The sequence below is a fragment of the Manacus vitellinus genome, unplaced genomic scaffold, assembly GCF_001715985.3.
Source record: "Manacus vitellinus isolate BGI_N305 unplaced genomic scaffold, ASM171598v3 scaffold_5_pilon, whole genome shotgun sequence".
In the NCBI taxonomy this organism is placed as follows: Eukaryota; Metazoa; Chordata; class Aves; order Passeriformes; family Pipridae; genus Manacus; species Manacus vitellinus.
The window spans coordinates 27,230,347-27,250,353 of record NW_021940682.1 but is presented as its reverse complement, the minus strand read 5'-3'; the positions used below and the strand labels follow the sequence as shown (position 1 = coordinate 27,250,353).

At 35.4% G+C, this 20,007-nt stretch overlaps 1 protein-coding gene across 13 annotated transcripts in view; it reads right to left on the bottom strand.

The window, feature by feature from the left end:
- PPFIA2 (PTPRF interacting protein alpha 2) overlaps window positions 1-20,007 on the bottom strand; it is a 330,580-nt gene that overhangs the window by 80,931 nt on the left and 229,642 nt on the right. For all 13 annotated transcript variants that reach the window (XM_018080360.2, XM_018080361.2, XM_018080364.2 and 10 more), the window contains one exon: window positions 1,454-1,570. In XM_018080360.2, the coding sequence (XP_017935849.1) occupies window positions 1,454-1,570 (117 nt within the window). The remainder of the gene's footprint in view (window positions 1-1,453; window positions 1,571-20,007) is intronic.

Below are 20,007 nucleotides of genomic sequence, written 5' to 3'. Positions count from 1 at the left end.
AAAATAAGAAGGAATTGATGGTGGGCACCAAGGTCATTGTAGAAAGTTAAAGAACAACTAGTGCAGAGGATGTGAGTTAGAGTGGACTGGTTGATCTGGCGTCAATACAGTCCCCTCTTAACTTCTTATCCAGTATGCCTTAATTAATATAAGGAGCAAAAAGTAGTAAGCACAAGCCTTTAATTCTTACCCTGACCAACCTAAAATGTATTTATTAAGAAGCATAGAAGTTTTCTGGACATAATATTCTGGAAACATGTAATACAAAAATTGATAGTAATGTGTTACTTTGGCTTTCATTCCTCTCATTAATGTTTAAATATGCAGATTTCTTAAAGGACGGATAGTCTTATTTCTACTCAGTTCTAATTGCAAATAATGAACCCAATGGCTCAAATCAGAAGACATAGCTTGCAAAGAAAGTGGAAAATTAGAGATTTTCAGTTAAGCAGTGTGGTTGCATTTAAAAGCGCAGGAGAGTGGTGTGTTTACTGCTTATCAAAATTTCACAGATGTGTCTGTGAGTAAGATTTTGCAAAGAACAGGGAAATGGCTGGACAGTATTTGTTTACTGTATGTTTCTCAACCACATAGATTACTCAAAGAAAAATATACACATAAAATAAACCACAAAACTTTTAAAATTAATACTTGCAGTGCAAGTGAACCCCTGTAAATTGGATTGTCTATAAAATAAGTAATGATGAGGGCTATTTTTTATAAGTATGATGTCTGCCAATGTTCATCATATAGCATTAGAAAAAAATGCAAAATTAGAGATCCAAGCAGCAACCCTACTCTTTTCAGCTGTCTACCAAATGTTATGTTTTGCTTTCATTTTAATTTAAGAATTCTGAAGCAAGAGACAAAGATATTCAACTTGGTTTTTATCAATCTGGAAAACTCAGGCTTAGAAGAAAATCTTGTTTCTAAATCAGTCTCTAATTATTTTTCTCTTTCAGCCTTAAGAAGCAAATATGTGGCCTGAATTCTGTATACCTATTTCCTATTGCAATAGTGCTAAGTTATGTGCTCTTCTCTTCTCTCTATATGAGCATGGACATGAATTTGAAAAGTATCTGTAGGCAGCACAGAGGAAAATTACTTTTAGATCTCTGTCATCTCCCTATGGACAGTTTCACATTTATGTGCCACTACACTCTTCTGTACGTAACAAAGGATCACTCAGCAGCACATAGTATCCTTAATTGTAGCATTATGCAAAAAATGCCAAGAAAAGTTTGTTATGAGTCTGACAATACCCTATCAAAGAGCAAGGACCTGCCCATCAGCATTTCTTTTCCATTTAAACAAGTTAATTTTTTTATACTGCTTTCAGTAGGCAGACAACATTCTAAAAGGATGTCCCATAAAAGAGTTACATTACTAAAATCCAGTGCCTGATTATTTATCATACTGATTGTGTGATTTAATAAAAACTAACATTTTATACCTTTTCATGAACCTTTTGCCCTGGCTCCATTCCTTCAATATGCTCTGATTCAGCAGATCCTTCACCAGCTGCCATTTTCCTTTGAATGTGTGCATTTTGTTCACGCAAAGCTACAATCTGCAAAAGAAAGAAAATAAGTGGTCAATATACATGAGAAACCAGAAAACTACTGAGCATGTGATTTGTTAAATCTATTAACAATTCAGTGCTATGTTGGCCATTTGTGGCATTTGCAAAGCTATTAAATGCAAAGAGGTTTAAAAACCAAACATATTAACCATGTGTAAAGGCCATTAAGGATACAAAGGAACCAATAAATGACAGGATAGTCACCACTGTCTTGCCTTCTATCCTTTCTTTGTACTAGGATCCTTGTTTGTTTGTTTTTTTAAGCTTGAAAGATGAAACAGCAGTTAGTCATTGATTTTTTAACACTGCGAGAAGAAGACTCATTCTTTTATATAGAATTCAATGGATGCCAGACTGGTATCGTAGCAAAACAGTACCAAAAGGCTATGAATTAAAACCAAGTGATGTAAATCAAAGCGTTAGTTTTCCATCAGCTTCCCATCTGTTAGTAACAGCAACATACGTTTTACATGTTTTTTTTTTAAGAAAAACATGTACATTAACACCCTCTACTATGGTATTCAATGACTGTTTTAGCACATATTCAAGCAGGTTTTATCATTTTTAAAATATTAGTTATTTATTGGTACTGCTACTAAAAATCCCATTTAATGGTTATGTTTAAATGCTGATTGTAAAGATCATTTGAATCTCTCTGACCAATATTTGAGATATCAAGGACACACCATTTCAAACAACTTTTCCCTAATATAAATGTTGAAAACTGCTGTAATATGAGTCAGGCTGATTCACTGCTCACTAAATTCCAAGTTACAGCCCTTGTAGAAGTCATGTTACTCCCACTGACTTCAGTGCCAAGACCAAGGCTTGAGGGCAACATTTCATCCAAGGCAATTATAGGAAACTGTAAGAGTGGGAATTAAAACTGAGACTATCTGCGTCTTTGGGTTGTACAAATACACTGAGCTTTAAAACATTTTGTTTAAGTAAGAGAATTTCATCTGTCCTAAATAACAGAAAAAGCTCTGTATGATTAGCATAGTCTCACTTTGTACACATTAACTGGTAATTTAATAATTGTGGGTATTTTTCTGAATAGCTTCACTCAGTTCTTTTTCTTTGGGGTTCAAATAGTTCTCAAATCAAACCTACTGCAATCATGGTTCCCACCAAACAAAATTAGCCATCAGTTAGTGGCAAAAGAGACTTTCAGGTGGATTAAATGAGATACTTCAACATATGTGTTATAAAATTCTGATTTATGTAATGCAATTATGGATAATTTGAAAAAAAATGTAAAATCACAGGATATGTTGACTGGCAGACAAAAATAGATCTGAGTTTTTCATATGATAATCTTTTGTTGATCCATTAAAGTGAAGACATCACTATACCTCTATTTTGAATTATCATCTACATCTAATGCAAATCCTTACACATCTTTAGCTCAAAAAGAATGCTGTTTAAACATATTCCAAAATAGTTCAATTTTTCTTAGCCTCTACTGGTCTTTAGATACCATGAGACCACCACTTTCCAAGTAAGTAAATGAATGAATTTTTAAAAAATCAATTGTTCCTTCAAGGTAAAAGGCAAATAAAAGAATACAATATCATGTACCATTATTTGGAGGGATTTTCTTGATTTTCTAATGTTAGGGAACAATCTCTTTTCCAAAAATCCACCCTTGTTAAACCTTACTAATTCAAAGATTTTATCACTGTAATGAATGCACAGTAAATATATACAGGAACAACACAGAGTTTGAAGTCTGGCACATCTTAAAAGTTTCAGCTCTAGGGTAGTCATCATATAACAGATCAAAATCGTGAATAAGCACACAGCTAACTTGTTTTCGTACTTGTTCTATTCTTGATTTAAAGAATATATTAAAGCAGAATTAATGTTCCTAAGGGAGCATGGAAACTCTCCAGTGTCTTACAAATAAACATGAATTTTTGCTTTTCACTTTGGTCAAGCAAAAGGTTTTTAATTGCTATCCTGCTTCTTTTTATTGCTTACTTATTTCTTACTTAACTTTCAGTAATGTGCAAATCATTTGCAAATGTGCTAATTTAATCAATGAACCATTTCTGTAACTTTCTAAACAGGTAGCCAAAGCATAGCACAAGGGATAATGATGAAGACAAAAGTGAAGGTGAAGACATAGATGACTCTAAATTTTTTCCTAGGTAGAACCTGAATCTTCTTCAATTTTAATGATTATTACAACAGCAGACAATGATAATATCAGAGATCTAGCTAAGAAAATGACTGTTCAACATAGATAAAATTCAGTAATATTATTTTTAAGAAATGCATTTTTGTTCTATTGATGCTTTTATGTTTATTATTTTCAGCTTCAAATATCTACTACAAAACATGTCCACAGATAGCTTTCCCAGTATGTACATACTATCTAACCCTCTAAGGTTAAATGCTTAATGGTTTGCATGCTAAGTTCCTTTTTTAAAAAGTAAAAGGTAATATTCTTAAGGATGGTATCATAGCTACTGAAAACAAACCAAAAGAAACCCAACTCCCAAGACAGATTAATAGAAAATAAATTTGGATAAATACATTAATCTATTTAGCATTGTTGTACCCAAAACTGGAAATCAACCTGAATATTCAAGTCCAAATTGTACCTTCTAGAATACGATCAAATATATAATGTATTTTTTCCTTATCAGCTGCTAATTGTGGACCTCAAATGATTATATTCCTTTTCCAAAATCAGAGACATTATTTTTCTATTTAGCACACTTGACATGGACCACAGCAACACCTTTCAATGAGACTCTAAACAAGAATGTAAAATTTCAAGCCTCCCCGTAGTTAAGTCTAAAGATAGCTTTCTGTCACAAGTCTAAATTTGTCTTCCTGTTTTTTTGCCAATCTCAGTCAGCAGAACCGAAAAGTTCTTATTTTTTATTATTGAGAAAAATGAAGCAATTTTTGTCAGTTTAAGAACAAAATATAGAGTATTACTTTTCTAGTTGGACCTTTCTAATTTTTGTAGCTTAAGCCCATGAAAATACCCTCTACCCTGAAGAGTTCCTTTAGCTTATTCTCATCTCACAGGCATGTTGATCTTCAACATTCTTATCACTTTTGTATGTTAGTTTTCTGACTGAGAAGCAGCACTGAAACTTTAAAGAATTTCTATTGATTTAGATTCTGGCTTTCAGATGTCAAAGGTACTTTGAGACAAATGGCACAATTTCTGAAGTCCTACTTTGTTGTAATAATTCTGAACATAACCTTATGCGACTTCAGCCTTTTTGTCTCAACTCTGAAATAATTTCAACACTCCTAAAGGCCAGCTTTTAGAGTTACAATTTTGGTGAGTATCCTCACTATATTACCTACATAAATTCCCTCCAAGATCTTAGCAGAATTTGTGTCCATTATCTGTAGACAGTGCTGAAATATGTTTCTTAGGAAGTCAGGATTCAACAATTCAGACTCAAAATTTGAAGTGGTCTCCATTTCTATAAATGGCCAAATCTACATATCATGCCTAAACACTTAATAGTCTGAATCCAGGTATTCAGAGAATATTCATTTCAAATATTAGATACATCATAGAACAAAATATGAATACATAAGCCAGAACTGATTGGAAGAAGTAACAGATGGAACCATACGCATCAGCCATGTTGATTAAAAGGAAAATGTAATAAGATAATAATTTCATAATGATATAGACAACATCAGACTACAAATCAGTAAGCAATAGCATAAATTCCATCTATTTAGCAAGGGAAACAGTCTGATTACTAACCACAGTAGAACACTAAGATTTAAAATTTAAAGAAATGAAAGATTCACATTGTGGTTGAAAAAAACTACAAAACTTTGAAGGATAACCAAAAAGGAAAGGAAAAACTAACACACAAAAATGGCAAAATACGCCAATAGGTTTATTAGACTAAATAAAAATAAACTGGAACACACAAGATATAGACGAAGATGCAACGGATTTATTCACAGCACAAAGTCTCTCATGAGACACAGAAGGAAGTAGGAAAAGTATTACTCTATATTTTTACTGTGAGTATACTGCAAATTAACTAATTTAAAATTGTTTGAGAGGTGTGAAATCAGAATCCATTTCTAAATATACGAAATCCTAAATGACTGTGTACCTCTGCTGCTGAAAATTTTGAGTGCCATTTGTTACCTCATTACAGTTTCAGGCTTCAGGTAATTAACTTTACTATGAATACTTAATATAGTTCTCTATTTAGTGATAGGACAAGGGGGATACCCTTAATCTGAAGTAGGGTAGGTTTAGATTAGATATTAAGAAGTTCTTGACTTCTTATGAAGGTCCAGTGCATCATCACTTTATGAACAGGTTGCCCCGAGAAATTGTGGACTCCCCATCCACAACACAAGGTGTTCAAGGCCGGGTTGGATAAAGTTCCGAGAAAGCTGGTCTATTGGAAGGTGTTCCTGCCTGTGGTAGGGGAGCTGGAACTAGATAATCCTTAAGGTGTCTTCCAACCCAAATCTTTCTATGATTCTGGGATTCTAAAACAGCAATGAAAAGGAACTACCAATTTATTAGACTTTTTTTTATTAAGTTGCCTACATTGGATACATTTTTAATTGTGCACTTGGTCTGTGCAGTCTCATGTCATTCAAAAATCTCTTATATTTATAGAACTTTGGTCTTGTCTCTTTACTGCTGTACACAAATCTTGAGCATCAATGAGCTATTATTATATTTCTGCAGAGCAGTAAACTGTCTCACTGCAAAACTTCCCCACAAAGCACCAGCATTCAACCCCTTATGGTTTTGCTCAGAGACAAGTGATATTTTGGCTGCATTCTGCCCTATGTTTCAGTGTTCTGGGCTTTTTTGTGGCCACGTGCTAAAAGAAAGATGACTGCTACTTTGCAAGTAGCTACATGCTACTTTGCATGTGTAAGAACAAACCTGCAATAATTTCTGATTTTCTTCATCAAAATACCTCAAAACCAATAAGAAATCAGCATATAACCTACAAAACACTAAGAAACTTGTCAGGTATCTTTGTTCAGATAATAGATAAAAATGTGTGAGAAAATATTTCCCTGTTCAAATATTAAGTGGAAATCCCTCGAGGTTGGTAGAAAGGAACTAAATGCATTAATTTCTCTGCTATGAATAATGGTGATATTTGGTCCATAAATAGCACTGACAACTTTGGAAGGAAAAATGACAACTTTAGATAGGAAGAATGATTTTGTAGCTGAAAACTCAAGTGGATTCATGATTTGAAACTCTGAGATGATTGCTGCTGGTGGTGATTAGGTTTGGGGTGAATGAGAGAATACTGACCAGTGAGGGACCAGACAAAATAATCCCCTTACCACTAGGCTTTTCCGGTAAGTGTTCTGACACCCTTGGGGAGAAGCTGTTGTTACTATCAATTGTATAATATACTGTAAAGTACAAAAATAGCATTCTGGGTATTTTTCTACCCAAAGCAATTTCCTTTGCTTGAAATCTTGGTCCCCAAGGCCTTGTTCCCAATGTTGTTGTTCTGTAAAAAAGGATCACTGCATATCTGACCCCAGCACAGAGCATGGTCTACATACAGAAAAAATATAGTTTCAGCCTTTGGCATCATGTATCACCCAGCGACTTGGGGCAGAATTACAATAACTAAACAGAAAATTTTGATTTTATCTGGCTGGCTGTCATGGTTTGAATCTTGTTTTCCCCCAGAGGCTAGAAAAGTGGTAGACCCCAAGGGGTGGAAACCCCTGGAAGTTTTGGAGTTCTGTCCAATGGGCGCTCCTGCAAAAATGTCAACATCCCACAAGCTCACCGGAAAAGAAGAGTTGTAGTTTGGGTTGTTGAGGAGAGGTGGCCATGTTGTAGAGCCACGAGGAAGGGGCTCTGAGCCCCTTGGGCCCTCTGGGCCCTCCCAGCCCCTGGCTGGGGGGGCTGCAGGGACCTGGAACAGCATAAAGCTGGGCTAGGTGCCTGTAGTTATGCCGGGAGATGTTTTCTCCATGGGCACAGAGCAGCAGCCGGCACTGACCAGAGAAACGGTGGCAGAGAGCCAGGAGATAAGACCTGAACTGAAGGAGCAGCAGAAACAACATGCAGCACCGCAGAGAGAAGACTCCTGGAAAGAGAGCTGAGGAGAAAGAGAGCCAGCAGTCTGAGAGACAGAGTTCTGGGGGTAAGACTGTACCAGATCCCCTAAAACTCCCTTGAGACCCCTCTTGGAGAAGAGGGAGATGGACTCCTATTTTGGAGAGCAGTTTTGGACATGCAGCACCGGAGTGAGAGAGGAGCTGAGAAGCTCAGAGTGTCCTGGAGCTGGACCGGGACGGCCAGATGGAATGCGGGGGGAGTTGACCTTGGCTCCCCCCCCTTGCACTGCTGCCACGGTGGCAGCCTGAGAGACAGGGCACAGAGGCCCTGCAAGGAGCTGAGTCTCCTGGAGATACCAGACCGTCATGAAGACCCCCCTGTGTCTTCGTGATATGACGTGGTGATACGACCTTGTCTGGGGTTACGAAGCCCACGGAAGACCCCTCGGTTGGAGGCGATGGGGCCGAGAGAGAGGCTTGGATACCTCCCTCGTGAGTGCTGGCAGAAAGCCAGCTATCAGCTGCTGCATGTGGAGAAGAAGACAGACTGCTGCCTCAGAAGATGCTGCTGTTCAAAGACTGAAAGGGATCTGTCCTTCTTTCCCTCCTGGACTTTTATTTGGAGGAGAGAAGAGATCTGGTCCACTGTAAATACTATATGTCGTGGTAGAGATAGTTGTGATCTTGTGTATAATGTGATATGGTATTTATTTGTATAGTCATTGTAATATATATTCCCTTTCCCCCACTTTGAGTCTGGTGTGTGTTTTGTCTGGAAAAACCCATCTCACATTAGGTTGAGATGTGGGAGGGGGAATGGAGCTAGGGGATTGGATTTTGGGGCTATCTCAAACCATGACACTGGCGCACTGCAGCATAACTGAAAAGCAAAGTGTTGAGTGCTTAGATTAAAGTGGTTAGCTGATTCCTTCTATAAACACTGGGAGAGGAACATCACCAGTGGGTCACCTATGTCTGAAGTAGGTGGGATTAACACCATGCATTTATTTTTTCCTGACTGGAGGGAAAACAGACTAGAGAATCCCATTATTAGGGCTAAATTAAAACTAAATCTACACTATCAAAGGACTGAAGAAATACCAGAAATAACTCAAGTATGAAGTAAAAAGCATTTCTGTAATATGTACTAACCTGGTCCTCCCACTTCTGAGACACAGTGAGGAAAACTGTTCCAGTTGTCGTTTGCATGCATACTTCCTTTCTCCCACTGTGATACAGTACAGAGCACTGTACACAGTGCAGTATATAGAAAAAAAAATATATATGCTCTCAAAAGTATATGGCCTCTTTGTAGGCAAAATAAAGTTACATAATCAGTTTCTCTATTGTTTTCTTTACTGGTTTTGCTATTTAAATTGTATTTGAAACTATTTGCCAGTAATGGATTTAAATGTCATTACTGCAAGCATCTTGATATAATTTTGCTTTTCACGGAATAAATTACAATATGTAGAGATATAAGGGTATTTAATTAATACATATTTCAGGCCAAATGTTTACCGAGGTTTCTCTCTGTAGGATTCTTTTAATATTTAAAACAGACTCTTTTTTTGTTTAATTATCTCAATTTTTCCACTTTGAATTTATTTAATTTATCATTAAATTTGGTTTAGAACAAGACAAATATACTGTTTTGTTGTTGACAGAGGCTCTAAACATACATATATAGTGTTGGACCGTTCTCCAAAACCAGTAAGAACCTGGATCACTTAAAAAAATATAAGGCTTAAGAGAAAACAATTATTTTAAGCTTTTGAAAAGCTTGTCCTACTTTAAACCACTGAATTTGTTTCTGTGATTTTCCAACATTGAAACAAATCTGTCCCAGGCAATTAAACACACTGATTTCATGTTTTTCACTTTGCTACAGATGACAGATATAGAAGAATTTTTCTTCAATTACCTCTTATTAAAGTGTTTCTTTTTACATATATAGTATGCTAAACCAAACTTCTTGTGACTATGTTGTGCCAATTTTTCATCCAGATCTTATTTAAGTAAGTCCTTCAGAGAATAGTGAAATTACCTACTTGGATTTCCTCCTACTATATTCTTAACAGTTTATATTTAAATAGTGCTAAATAGCAAATTTCAGTCTACTGAAAATATAATTCAGATTGCTGGACCACCTTCTGACCTTGCTTTAATTTTGTCAGGGATATCTGTGTTAAGCTTTAAGCAATTTCTATAATTTTATATGGTAGATATTGTGTAGCACAGAAAATAAAGGATGCTTAGAGACTAAGGTGATTTCCTTCTGTTTCAATTAAATCCTGATTCATAAACAGTTATATATCTAATTTGTATTAAACTCAACACACACAGCCTTTCAGAAGCCACTGGTTAGAGAGATCAGAGATATTTAAACAGGGGCATTGAAATTGTTTCAATTGTACAATAAATTGGCGTTATCAATATTTTATTTTAGCTATAAGGACAAAAATGAACATTCATTTTCCACACATTTAAATGTAACTTTTGGAAGGAATTATAATGGTTATCAGCATTTTTTATTATCAGGGTCTTGTATAAACAATACACTATACTTCTTTCACTCTTGTGGACTACAAACACAGTGCAGGATACACACCAAGATGGGCAGGAGTGTTGATCTATTGTAGGAAGGTTCTGCAAAGGCATCTGGACAGGCTGGATCAATGGGCTAAGGTCAATGATATGAGGTTCAACATGCAAAGTGCCGGGTCCTGCACTTGGGTCACAATAACCCCATGCAGTGCTACAGACTGGAGAAGAGTGACTGGAAAAGGACCTTGGTGGGGGACTGATCAACAACCAGCTGAACATGAGCCAGCAATGTGCCCAGGTGGTCAAGAAGGCCAATGGCATCCTGGTCTGTATCAGGAATAGTGTGGCCAGTAGGACTAGGTAAGGGATTGTCCATCTGTACTTGGTGCTGGTAATGCTGAACCTGGAATCCTGTGTTCAGTTTTGGGCCCCTCATTAAAAAAAAGGACATTGAGGTGATGGAGTGTGTCCCAAGAAGGGCAACAAAGCTGGTAAAGGACCTGGAGCAGAAGTTTGATGAGGAGTGGCTGAGGGAACAGGAGGTCTTTAACCTGGAGAAAAGGAGGCCTGAGGGGACCTCATCACTCTCTACAGCTACCTGACAGGAGGTTGTAGCAAGATTGGTGTCAGTCTCTTCTCCCAGGTAACAAGCAATACGATAACAGGAAATAGCCTCAAGTTGCACCAGGGGAGGTTTCGATTGGATATTAGGAAAAATTCCTCCACTGAAAGGGTGGTCAGGCATTAGAACAGGTTGCCCAAGGAAGTGGTAGAGTCACCATCCCTGAAGGTATTTAAAAGATGTGTAGATGTGACACTCTGGGACATGGTTTAGGGATCAGCTTGGCAGTCCTGTGTTAGCAGTTGGACTCAGTGATCTTAGAGGTCTTTTCCAACGTTAAGGATTCTATGATTGCATAATTCTATGAATGCCTGCTGTAAATTGGAAGAACAGGACTTACATAAAAACCTCAAATATGTCAAAATATTAATTTTAATTGTATTTCTCCACGACTAAAAAGGAATATTTTAATGATCCTACTCACAAGATAATATCAATATTTAATTAGAATCCCACTGGATAGTTTCAGCTTTTACTGCAATTTTAATGACTCTCTCAGTTAAGGTGTGACAGATTCAGCTGCAGCACTTTAAGATGTGCCTCCATCCTCTCAGCCTATCAGCAAAATATCAGAAGCAGTATGAGTAAGCATCCAGGAATTTCTCATCACAAGGTTCCCCTTCAACAGTTTCATAAGAGCACCAAAGTGTTTCCCAAAACCCAGGGCACGTGTGACTCAAACACCTTCTCAGCATTCTTTACTAGACAACAGCAGAAGAAAGTCTGAGATTCACAAACTTGCCTAGTAATGTAAATTCCTCCTCTTTGACCAAGGTAGATAACTTTGATAGATAGGATAAAGAAGGGACTAAGACAAAACCAGATATATTTCCTGTCCCTGCAGAAAAGCAAATGCAGAATTTTGGAGCTATCCATTTGTAAATTAAATTAATTAATGCACACGGAAAAGTGAGGTTTTGGCTTCTAGTGGTGGAAAGGGATCTTTTTTCCTAGAGTGGTAGCTAAAATCTCAGTATGTGTCAGTATCATGACCAAATGAACTGCACAGGACTGATGACTATGTACATAGCATTTGAGAGAGTGAATGCAAGATACTCTTCAGGCTATCATAAATGCACATTCCGATTTCATAAACGAAACACATAGATCCATATAAAGTATTTTGAAATAATATATTAAAAATGAATCTCCATGAAGATGACTTTGGTTTTGAAACGCTTTAGTTTTTCCATTCAGCAATGCAGGTTCTGAGCTTTGCAACCAGCTATATTTAAAAGTGCAAACATGTACTTGAGGCTTTATTTTCACAACAGGTAGGAGTTAAAATACCTATGGACCATACAGTATTATAATCAACATTAGCCACACTTCAAGTGAACAAAATATAAAGCCTTTTCAGATTGAAAAAACAACTTTGGAAGTCAGGGAATGAAACCCTCAGCCCTAAAAATACACTCTGTCCTTACTTTGGGGGAAGAGAATTTTTTTTTTTTTTTAATTGAGCACTTTGTCTTCTCTCCTATTCAACTATGCAAAACAAAAAGAATCAGTGAAATCTGCAAGTAGAGTGTTTTTAGTACTCTGAAAATTCACTTGTGAACTAAGTGTTTGTGTCTGACTGACAACTTCAGCTAGGTTTATTTTCTATTTGCCTGGATTTCAGTGTATTTTATTGTTATTTAATGGTAAGCTTTCTAGAAACTTTACACAACTGAGTCCTTAAAAATCTGTCCTGACATGTCAAGAAAAATATTACTTTTTTCAAAGAAAAAAAATATAGAAGTTGTAATACATATTTTCAACATATTTACATTATGTATTCTTCCCTTCCTTCCTTTTTGAGATTGCTGACCTTTTATAAATATTGCTGTTTAGCTTTTGTTGCTATGCAGAGGTAATAATTAAGGTGAAATCATCCTCATGAGGAAGTCTTTATAACCCTTGGAGATCAAACAGTAGTAGAAAATCAAACTACTGGAAAAAAATAACGGAAATAAAAAAAATGTAGGATACTTAGTACACTGAGCTCCAGCCCTCTTTTATGGTTTAAGTAGGTCTTTACTCTCCGTGCTTCAGGTTCTGTCAAAGAAAGCTAAAACCTCTTGCTTCTGCAGTTTCTGATGTTTCTTGATTATTTTATTCTTAAAATCTTGATGTTGGCACTGCCCTCTGTGTCCCTGTTTGTATGGGGCTAGCAAATAATGAATGAAAACATGCAAAAATGACTGGAAATGCTCAGAATCTTTGGCAGATTCATAATTTTAAATGGAAAACATGAAAATACCAACCACATGGTCTCTTACTGTTGATGGTCTGTGCTTATGATAACTATTGACAGGTCCTGGCTGTTTTATTGACGTGCCCGTGGAGGTCACTTGTGTTCGTGACAAGGGTGCTGTGGTCGAGGGGCAGCATCCGGCTGTGGCACTCTGCTGGCTGCCATCCCTCTACACCATTGCTGAGCCCTGACTCCTTCTGAACACTAAATACCTGGATCAGCAGTAATTTTTAAACTCTAGAAGTAATACACTAACATTTTAGGCTGGTAATAAGGCAGTATGGTCTATTAGTCTCCTTCACTTCATTATGAATTCTGAACCAAATTGTTACTGAGTAACCACCTGTCTTGTGCTATTAGGTGTAGTCTAGAGCATGCACCACTTATTTCTATGGCAGCATTTTGTAAACAGAATAGGAGTAATTTAAAGCAATTGTGCAGGTGCTATTACAGAAAAGAATATCTGTCAGGATTTTTCACAGAAGATTACCAGGAGCATTTCAGTATATTTTCTGCAGAAACCCTTAGTAAGTAAACAAAAAAAAAGAACTGTCTTTTACAGAGACTAACACAATGGAAAAATAGTGACAAATATCAATCACATCGCTGCATTATACTGTCTGTTTGACACTTACTGACTAATTTCTTTTGTTGCCTTTTTTTTTTCCTAACCAAGCTCAACAAAACAGTAGCAAAATTGCTGTTCTTTCATTATTACTCTCACAAAGACACCAGTAATATACCAAAACCAGTATTCAGAAACTCCAGAGTTCGTTAGTAGGACAGGGTTTGATTTCCAGCTGGTCAGAGCTGAGGATGGACTTGGCAGAAACATTAAAATATTCATCCTTTTCAACAATATATGAGTTATTGAAATATATATCCATATTGTGAATATATATATAAAAATATATGATTATATATATACAGATATTTTTAAAATATAATTGCATACGGCTGCTCTGAGTACATAAGCATTTAATTAAAAGTACCCCTGTTTAAGGTATATAATTTGGTTTGAAAAATCCGGCTCAGGTTGAAATGGAGTGTTAAGCTGTTTGCATTGCAAGTCTATTTTCCTCTTCTGGTTACATTAATGTGTCTCCCTATGTGTAAAAACAGTCTTCCCCAAATGAAATTTTGTATTCTTTGTCTTCATATTATCACCTAGAGACTTTGAGATTGTTTAGATTTACTTTGCCTAGACATGTCTGTTATGAAAACCACTATTCTGAATGTGTAGTCAGTTTTATTATATTTTTCTATACAGTGTATCTGTATTAAAATCACCATCTGTGTTTCTGATTGTAGAAAACATGAAAATACAATAGATAGGCAGGATATGAGAAATATCCAGAAAGGAAATGAACCTTACCCCAGAACTATAATTAAACAATATCAAAGCCCTGATCTGCATGTACCAACTGAAGAAATCCCAACTTAAATGTAATTCCCAGTCTGCTGAAACTGAAGCACAGTAAAGTGAATAAAAGTCTGTATTTCAAATATTAAACTAAATGTACCCATTTAATTTTAGTCAAGATCTTAATACTTTTCAATGACATTCTTACCAGGAACAATTTTTTCCCCAGATTTCTCCAGTGAAAATCAAGGATATGGGCCTCACTGATAAAAATTTTATCTATTTCTTAATGATAAAGAACATTCATTGCAAGTGAAACATCTAAAATAATGTTTTTATCCTAGGATTACTGCAGAAAGGAATCTAATATGATAGCCACTTTCTAAAGCCATGGAATTATACATACGGTTTCTTTTTTTCTTCTTCTTTTTCTGTAACCGTGTATTCCACATGGTTAAAGGTGTCCAAATTACACTCTCCAGGTGCAAAGTCAAGCAAGCAGGTTCAATTTTTTTTATAGACTTAGGCAAGTCAAGCCCACTACGGCTCCTCTTGGAATAATTCTACCCATACATTGATAGTCCCTAGTAATAATAATGAAGATTATTTATTATTTCCTATTGCTGACATTTCCTAACCAAACCCAAAATATTTCTTACATTTTTGGATTCCAAGTAAAATTATTTCTATATTTATTTCTATTACAGGCCTATGATGGGTAGTTGTTTGCACTAAATTAAAAAGAAAATATTTAAGACATCTTACTAGTTGACTAAGTTACGAATTTGCAGAATACTCTTAGAGCTGCATGTACACTGTTGGGTTGAGGTGATCCAATGAGAATATACAAATGACACATTTTCTGGTTCATATGTTAATGGGAATATTGATTAATAAATATGAACCTACTGAAGCTTGAAGTTTATTTTATTTATTGACTCGTCATTAATATAAATATTTTATTCAAATGCAGCATGTAAGGCTTATCATACATTTTAAAATTCCTATGTGGAGTAATAAGTGTAAAAGATACTGTGATTTTGTTATATATTAAAAATCTGGTTTGAGAGTCAGTAGATGATCTTAACAAATCATCTAATATTCAACAAATATACACAAAATTGCATAATCTTTCCAAAGAAGTACATTGAACAAATGTTAAAACAATGTATTATTCCAGCAGATTAAAAACAAAAGATATTGAGTATGTGTTTTGCATTTTCATCAAGGTGGATGTGCAAAAACATTGTTAATGGTAAAGAATCAGCAAGATTAATTCTTGCAATGAAACAATCTTGATCCACTTGAGCATCTCATTTGACCAATGTCAAATGACTCCAAAGCTGACACAGACAGAAAGATAAGCAACCTGAATTCATACCTCCCGTACTGGATAAAATGGCATCTACTTCAGAGTTTATGAATTCCAAATAACAGATAAAAGAGAAATTATATAGTCTTTCTGATGTCTCATAGAAGGCATTTTATGAATACTGTGAGCAAATTAAACATTAAATATTAAAATTTTCATGGATATACTTTGTACAAGTGAACTCTACAATTTCTATCAGCTAAGTATACCTTTAAATATATGCTATGTTCTTTACTTTAGCAAGTCAGTGTGTTTAAAGACATTTGCTAACATGACTTTATAAAACCAAGTCTGGTGAGAATTTCATTCCATTGATTTGTTAAGCTCCCTAAACAGACTGCAAAGTAGATGACATTAAACCCAAACTGAAATTATCCTGGTAACTAATCTCATGTGACTATGAACAATCCCTAAGCTAACCATACACAAATAACCTTCCAATTTCATTAATCTCCCAGAGTTTTTAGTGTGTTGGGAAATTATCTACCTCATGCTATTCCTGTGTTCTTTCAGCTTGTATTTCCTTGGCTGTTATCCCATCTCCTCATTCTCCCTTTTTTCTACTTTGGGTGAGGAATATGTGGTAAATAAGAAATCCAAAACACCTGTGCTAGAAACTCAGAGCTTTCCTACTCTGTAATTATCTGGAATAAAAAGAGAAGATATAAAAGACGTGTTTATTGCTCTGAGATATCTTCACTTTCACAGAGCTCTGTCATATGGTGATATATTTGTTTGCTTTTGTGCAGAAATGTCAGGCATACTCTGGCATCCTCCTTTACTGGTGAATATAAAATATTGTACAGATCCCAAAAATAACCCAAATAACTCAACCTGATGAGATCCAGAAAACTGTCCATACGTACTGATTTATTGCAGAGCAGTTTTATGTAATGACCCTTAAACACTGTGTCCTACAGTTATTTGGACTCAGAACCTCATGGAGAGCACTGTTACTTCCTCCCTTGCCCGCAGCTCCAGCTCCACTGTTATGCCCCAGTGAACACGCTAGGATTCATACAGAATACCAAGACGTGTGCTGCCCCAGAACAACAATTGTGTGACAGACTGTGCACCTGAGTAGATGCCAGTATAACCATCAGCTGTCAAAAGTCAACTTACACAATTTAGCCAAGTCCACTTGTCAATATATATGAAGTCAACCATGGCACCCATTAATTCTATTAGATTGCATCCTACCTTTTCTGCTGTAGAAACAGCTAACCACTCACCCTAGTTAAACTAACCTCAATGCTCTTAGGAGAAAGAATATTCAAAACAGATCAGATTAGCCTGAGTTGTGTGAGACCCACACATTGCACAGCTCCTATGATAAGAAAAAGAGTAATTGATGTCCACTCATCTATTGCATAGGTCACTGCACTACCTTAGCTTTACAATAATGCTCTCCATTCCACAGCTATAAAGCAAGAGATACCATGAGGCAAATTTATACTATAAATGCTATGGAGCAGGAACCATGTTTCAGTTGTGGGTGTTTTTTTTCAATAAAATGGCATCTTTGTCTTTACTGGAGCTCTGTTGGAAGCGTAGTAATGCAGTAATAATCATAGTAAAAATGTGCAATGAAAGCACTCTGATATAAATGTGAAGATGGAATATATTACTGATAAATGAACCATTATATATTTATATTTCTGCAGTAATCTAAATGCAATTAGGATTCAGGCAGATTTTTTAGTGCAAAGAGAAATACAGATTCATCCCGAAGGCAAAAGTCTGAAGACTTTGGCCACAGGTATTACAAAAATGAGAATATAAAATTTAAACAAAAGAGTAGTATGAATATTTTCACAGAATTCCTAGTTAAATTCCTTATTTTTACAGTACAGTAGTAGTACCTAATTTGTTTTCATAAAGAGCAACCTATAAAAGAAATGTTTTTAAAACACACAGACACACACAGATATGAAAGGATATGCTGGATTAGGTTTATGCTCATTTTGATGAAGATGCTAATTTTATAGAGACTTTGTGCTGCAAGGTTTATAGGAAACTGGGAATTTTTAGTCTCCAGTCATAATTTATTCAGTGGTAAAACAAGGCATTAAATCACCCATGTTTCTAACCATGGGGAATCAAGATTTCATTAAACCAAATGTTTGTCAGACATAAAAATGAAGTAGTTTTGAAGAGATTTGCAAAATACCTTTCTAACATTGTAATACCCGCTCTTTTAATGTATATTTAAACAATTGCTTCATAGCTGCACAACAGATTTTGTGGGAAGAGTAAAGAATGAGAAAGTAACAAATCACTGACATTGCTTTTTTACGTTTTGCCAGGTTCCTTTAAGCATTATTTTACTAAACTTAATTTTTTCTTTACTTTAAGCGCAAATAACAGCTTCTAGCAGTTTAAGAGCAATGTATTCATGCTTATTGATACACAGGGATGTGTCATAGCAAAAATTGAGAGGTGCAAACGATCTCAGGCTGTCTAATGAATAACTGGAGTAGAAAAAAACTTCTTCAATGACAAATCTGTGACACTGGGATTTAATCTAGTCACGAATCTTTAAATAACAAATCCCATTAAAAATTTTTAGAAGTAAATAAAATGGAGAAGTAATTAGCCATGACACAAATGTTCTGAGAAAAATATCAAAGTTGCAGTGAAGATACTTAGTAGCCAGTATTTATCTTTTTGGTGCAACAATCTGACTCCTTCCTCAACAGTAGTAAAACTCTGAAGTACCCTAATCCATTCATATTTGGGATTCTAGAATATTTAAAAAAAAACCAACCAAAAAGTTACCATTTCTTTATGACATGATATTAAAAGAATATCAACATATACAGAAAAATATATACAAATTATCAACTATGCAAAAGCAAACATTTTATTAAAACTATTAATCACATTGGTTTTGTGAAGGAATAAAAATCTTCTGTCTTCAGATACATTTTTCCTTAAGCACTCCGTGAACACATAAGCATAGACCATGCACCCTTTCTTACAAACTGGATTCTTCTAAAGAACACATAGGAGGCATTCAACTTAGATGAAAAGTCAGTGCAAAATGGGAACATGACATCAGTATTTTAAGATTTGTTACAGGTGGCCACATGCTAAATGGAGGGGAAAGAGAACACAGCATTTCAGGATGTCATTTGAAAACACCCTAAGACATCTGGGCAGCAACACAATTCTGCTCTGCAAAATCATTTCAGTAAAGACCAAAGCTGGTGAACTCATTTAATATATATGACTGTGTTGCCAACACTACACCATAGCCAACCCATAAATAGGCCTAAGTCACTAAGATTTTTGCATAAAAATACTAATATCTGCAAAATCATTATCTGCTGTCATGATAGAAAAAAATATATATATATATATCCAGTCAAAACTGGAAAATTCTTTTCTGTGGTAAAGTTTATGGAAATAGTACTGAGAAACCACTTTTGCAAGCGCAATAGTGATGTTTATCTCAAATATGTCAACAGAAATTATTGTTCTTCAGTTGCTATCTGGAAAATGCATCTACCTTTAGAACTATTCTGCCCAAATTTTAGTGAAATGTGAATTTTGTAAAAAAAAGTGACAATGCAAAATCAGCCCTGTTGCCCTCAATGTCCACAAAAAATTTTAGTGTTTTTTTTCCCTCTGAGATCTTAGATTAGAATGAATTGAAGACATAGAATGAAATAGTTATAGCACCTTAACTAATTCTTGTACTTAGTTCTTTTTTACTTTGTAAAAAATTAGGCAATGAAGGATGTAGTGCTGCTGTAGTAATCTTCAACTTCTTCATGTGTCATACTACACTTGCTAATTCAAATGCATAGAGAAATAAATTAATGCTGGGGAATGTGTAGTATAAAACACATCCACAAAAAAATTCATCATTCTGCATCATTGCCACATTTAAAACTTAAGGGCAACAATAACTTTCTGCAGACTTAACAAGATGGCTAAGGTTAGAGGCAGAACAAAAAGCAATTACATATAGCACATAAAAATTACATTTCAAATCAAGACATTTTTAATTATTTGTAACTTTGTAGAAAATGCATTTTTTGCTATACTTTCATAGGCATTTAAAAATAAACTTCAGCACACAAAGAAGATCTCTTCAGAGATCTGTGCAAATCAACACCTTAAAAATAATTTAAAAATTAACATATAGGAGAGAGTTCAGAAAGAAATAACTTTGAGTTACACCATTCTGAGGAAATATGGTAAAAGAAGATATTAC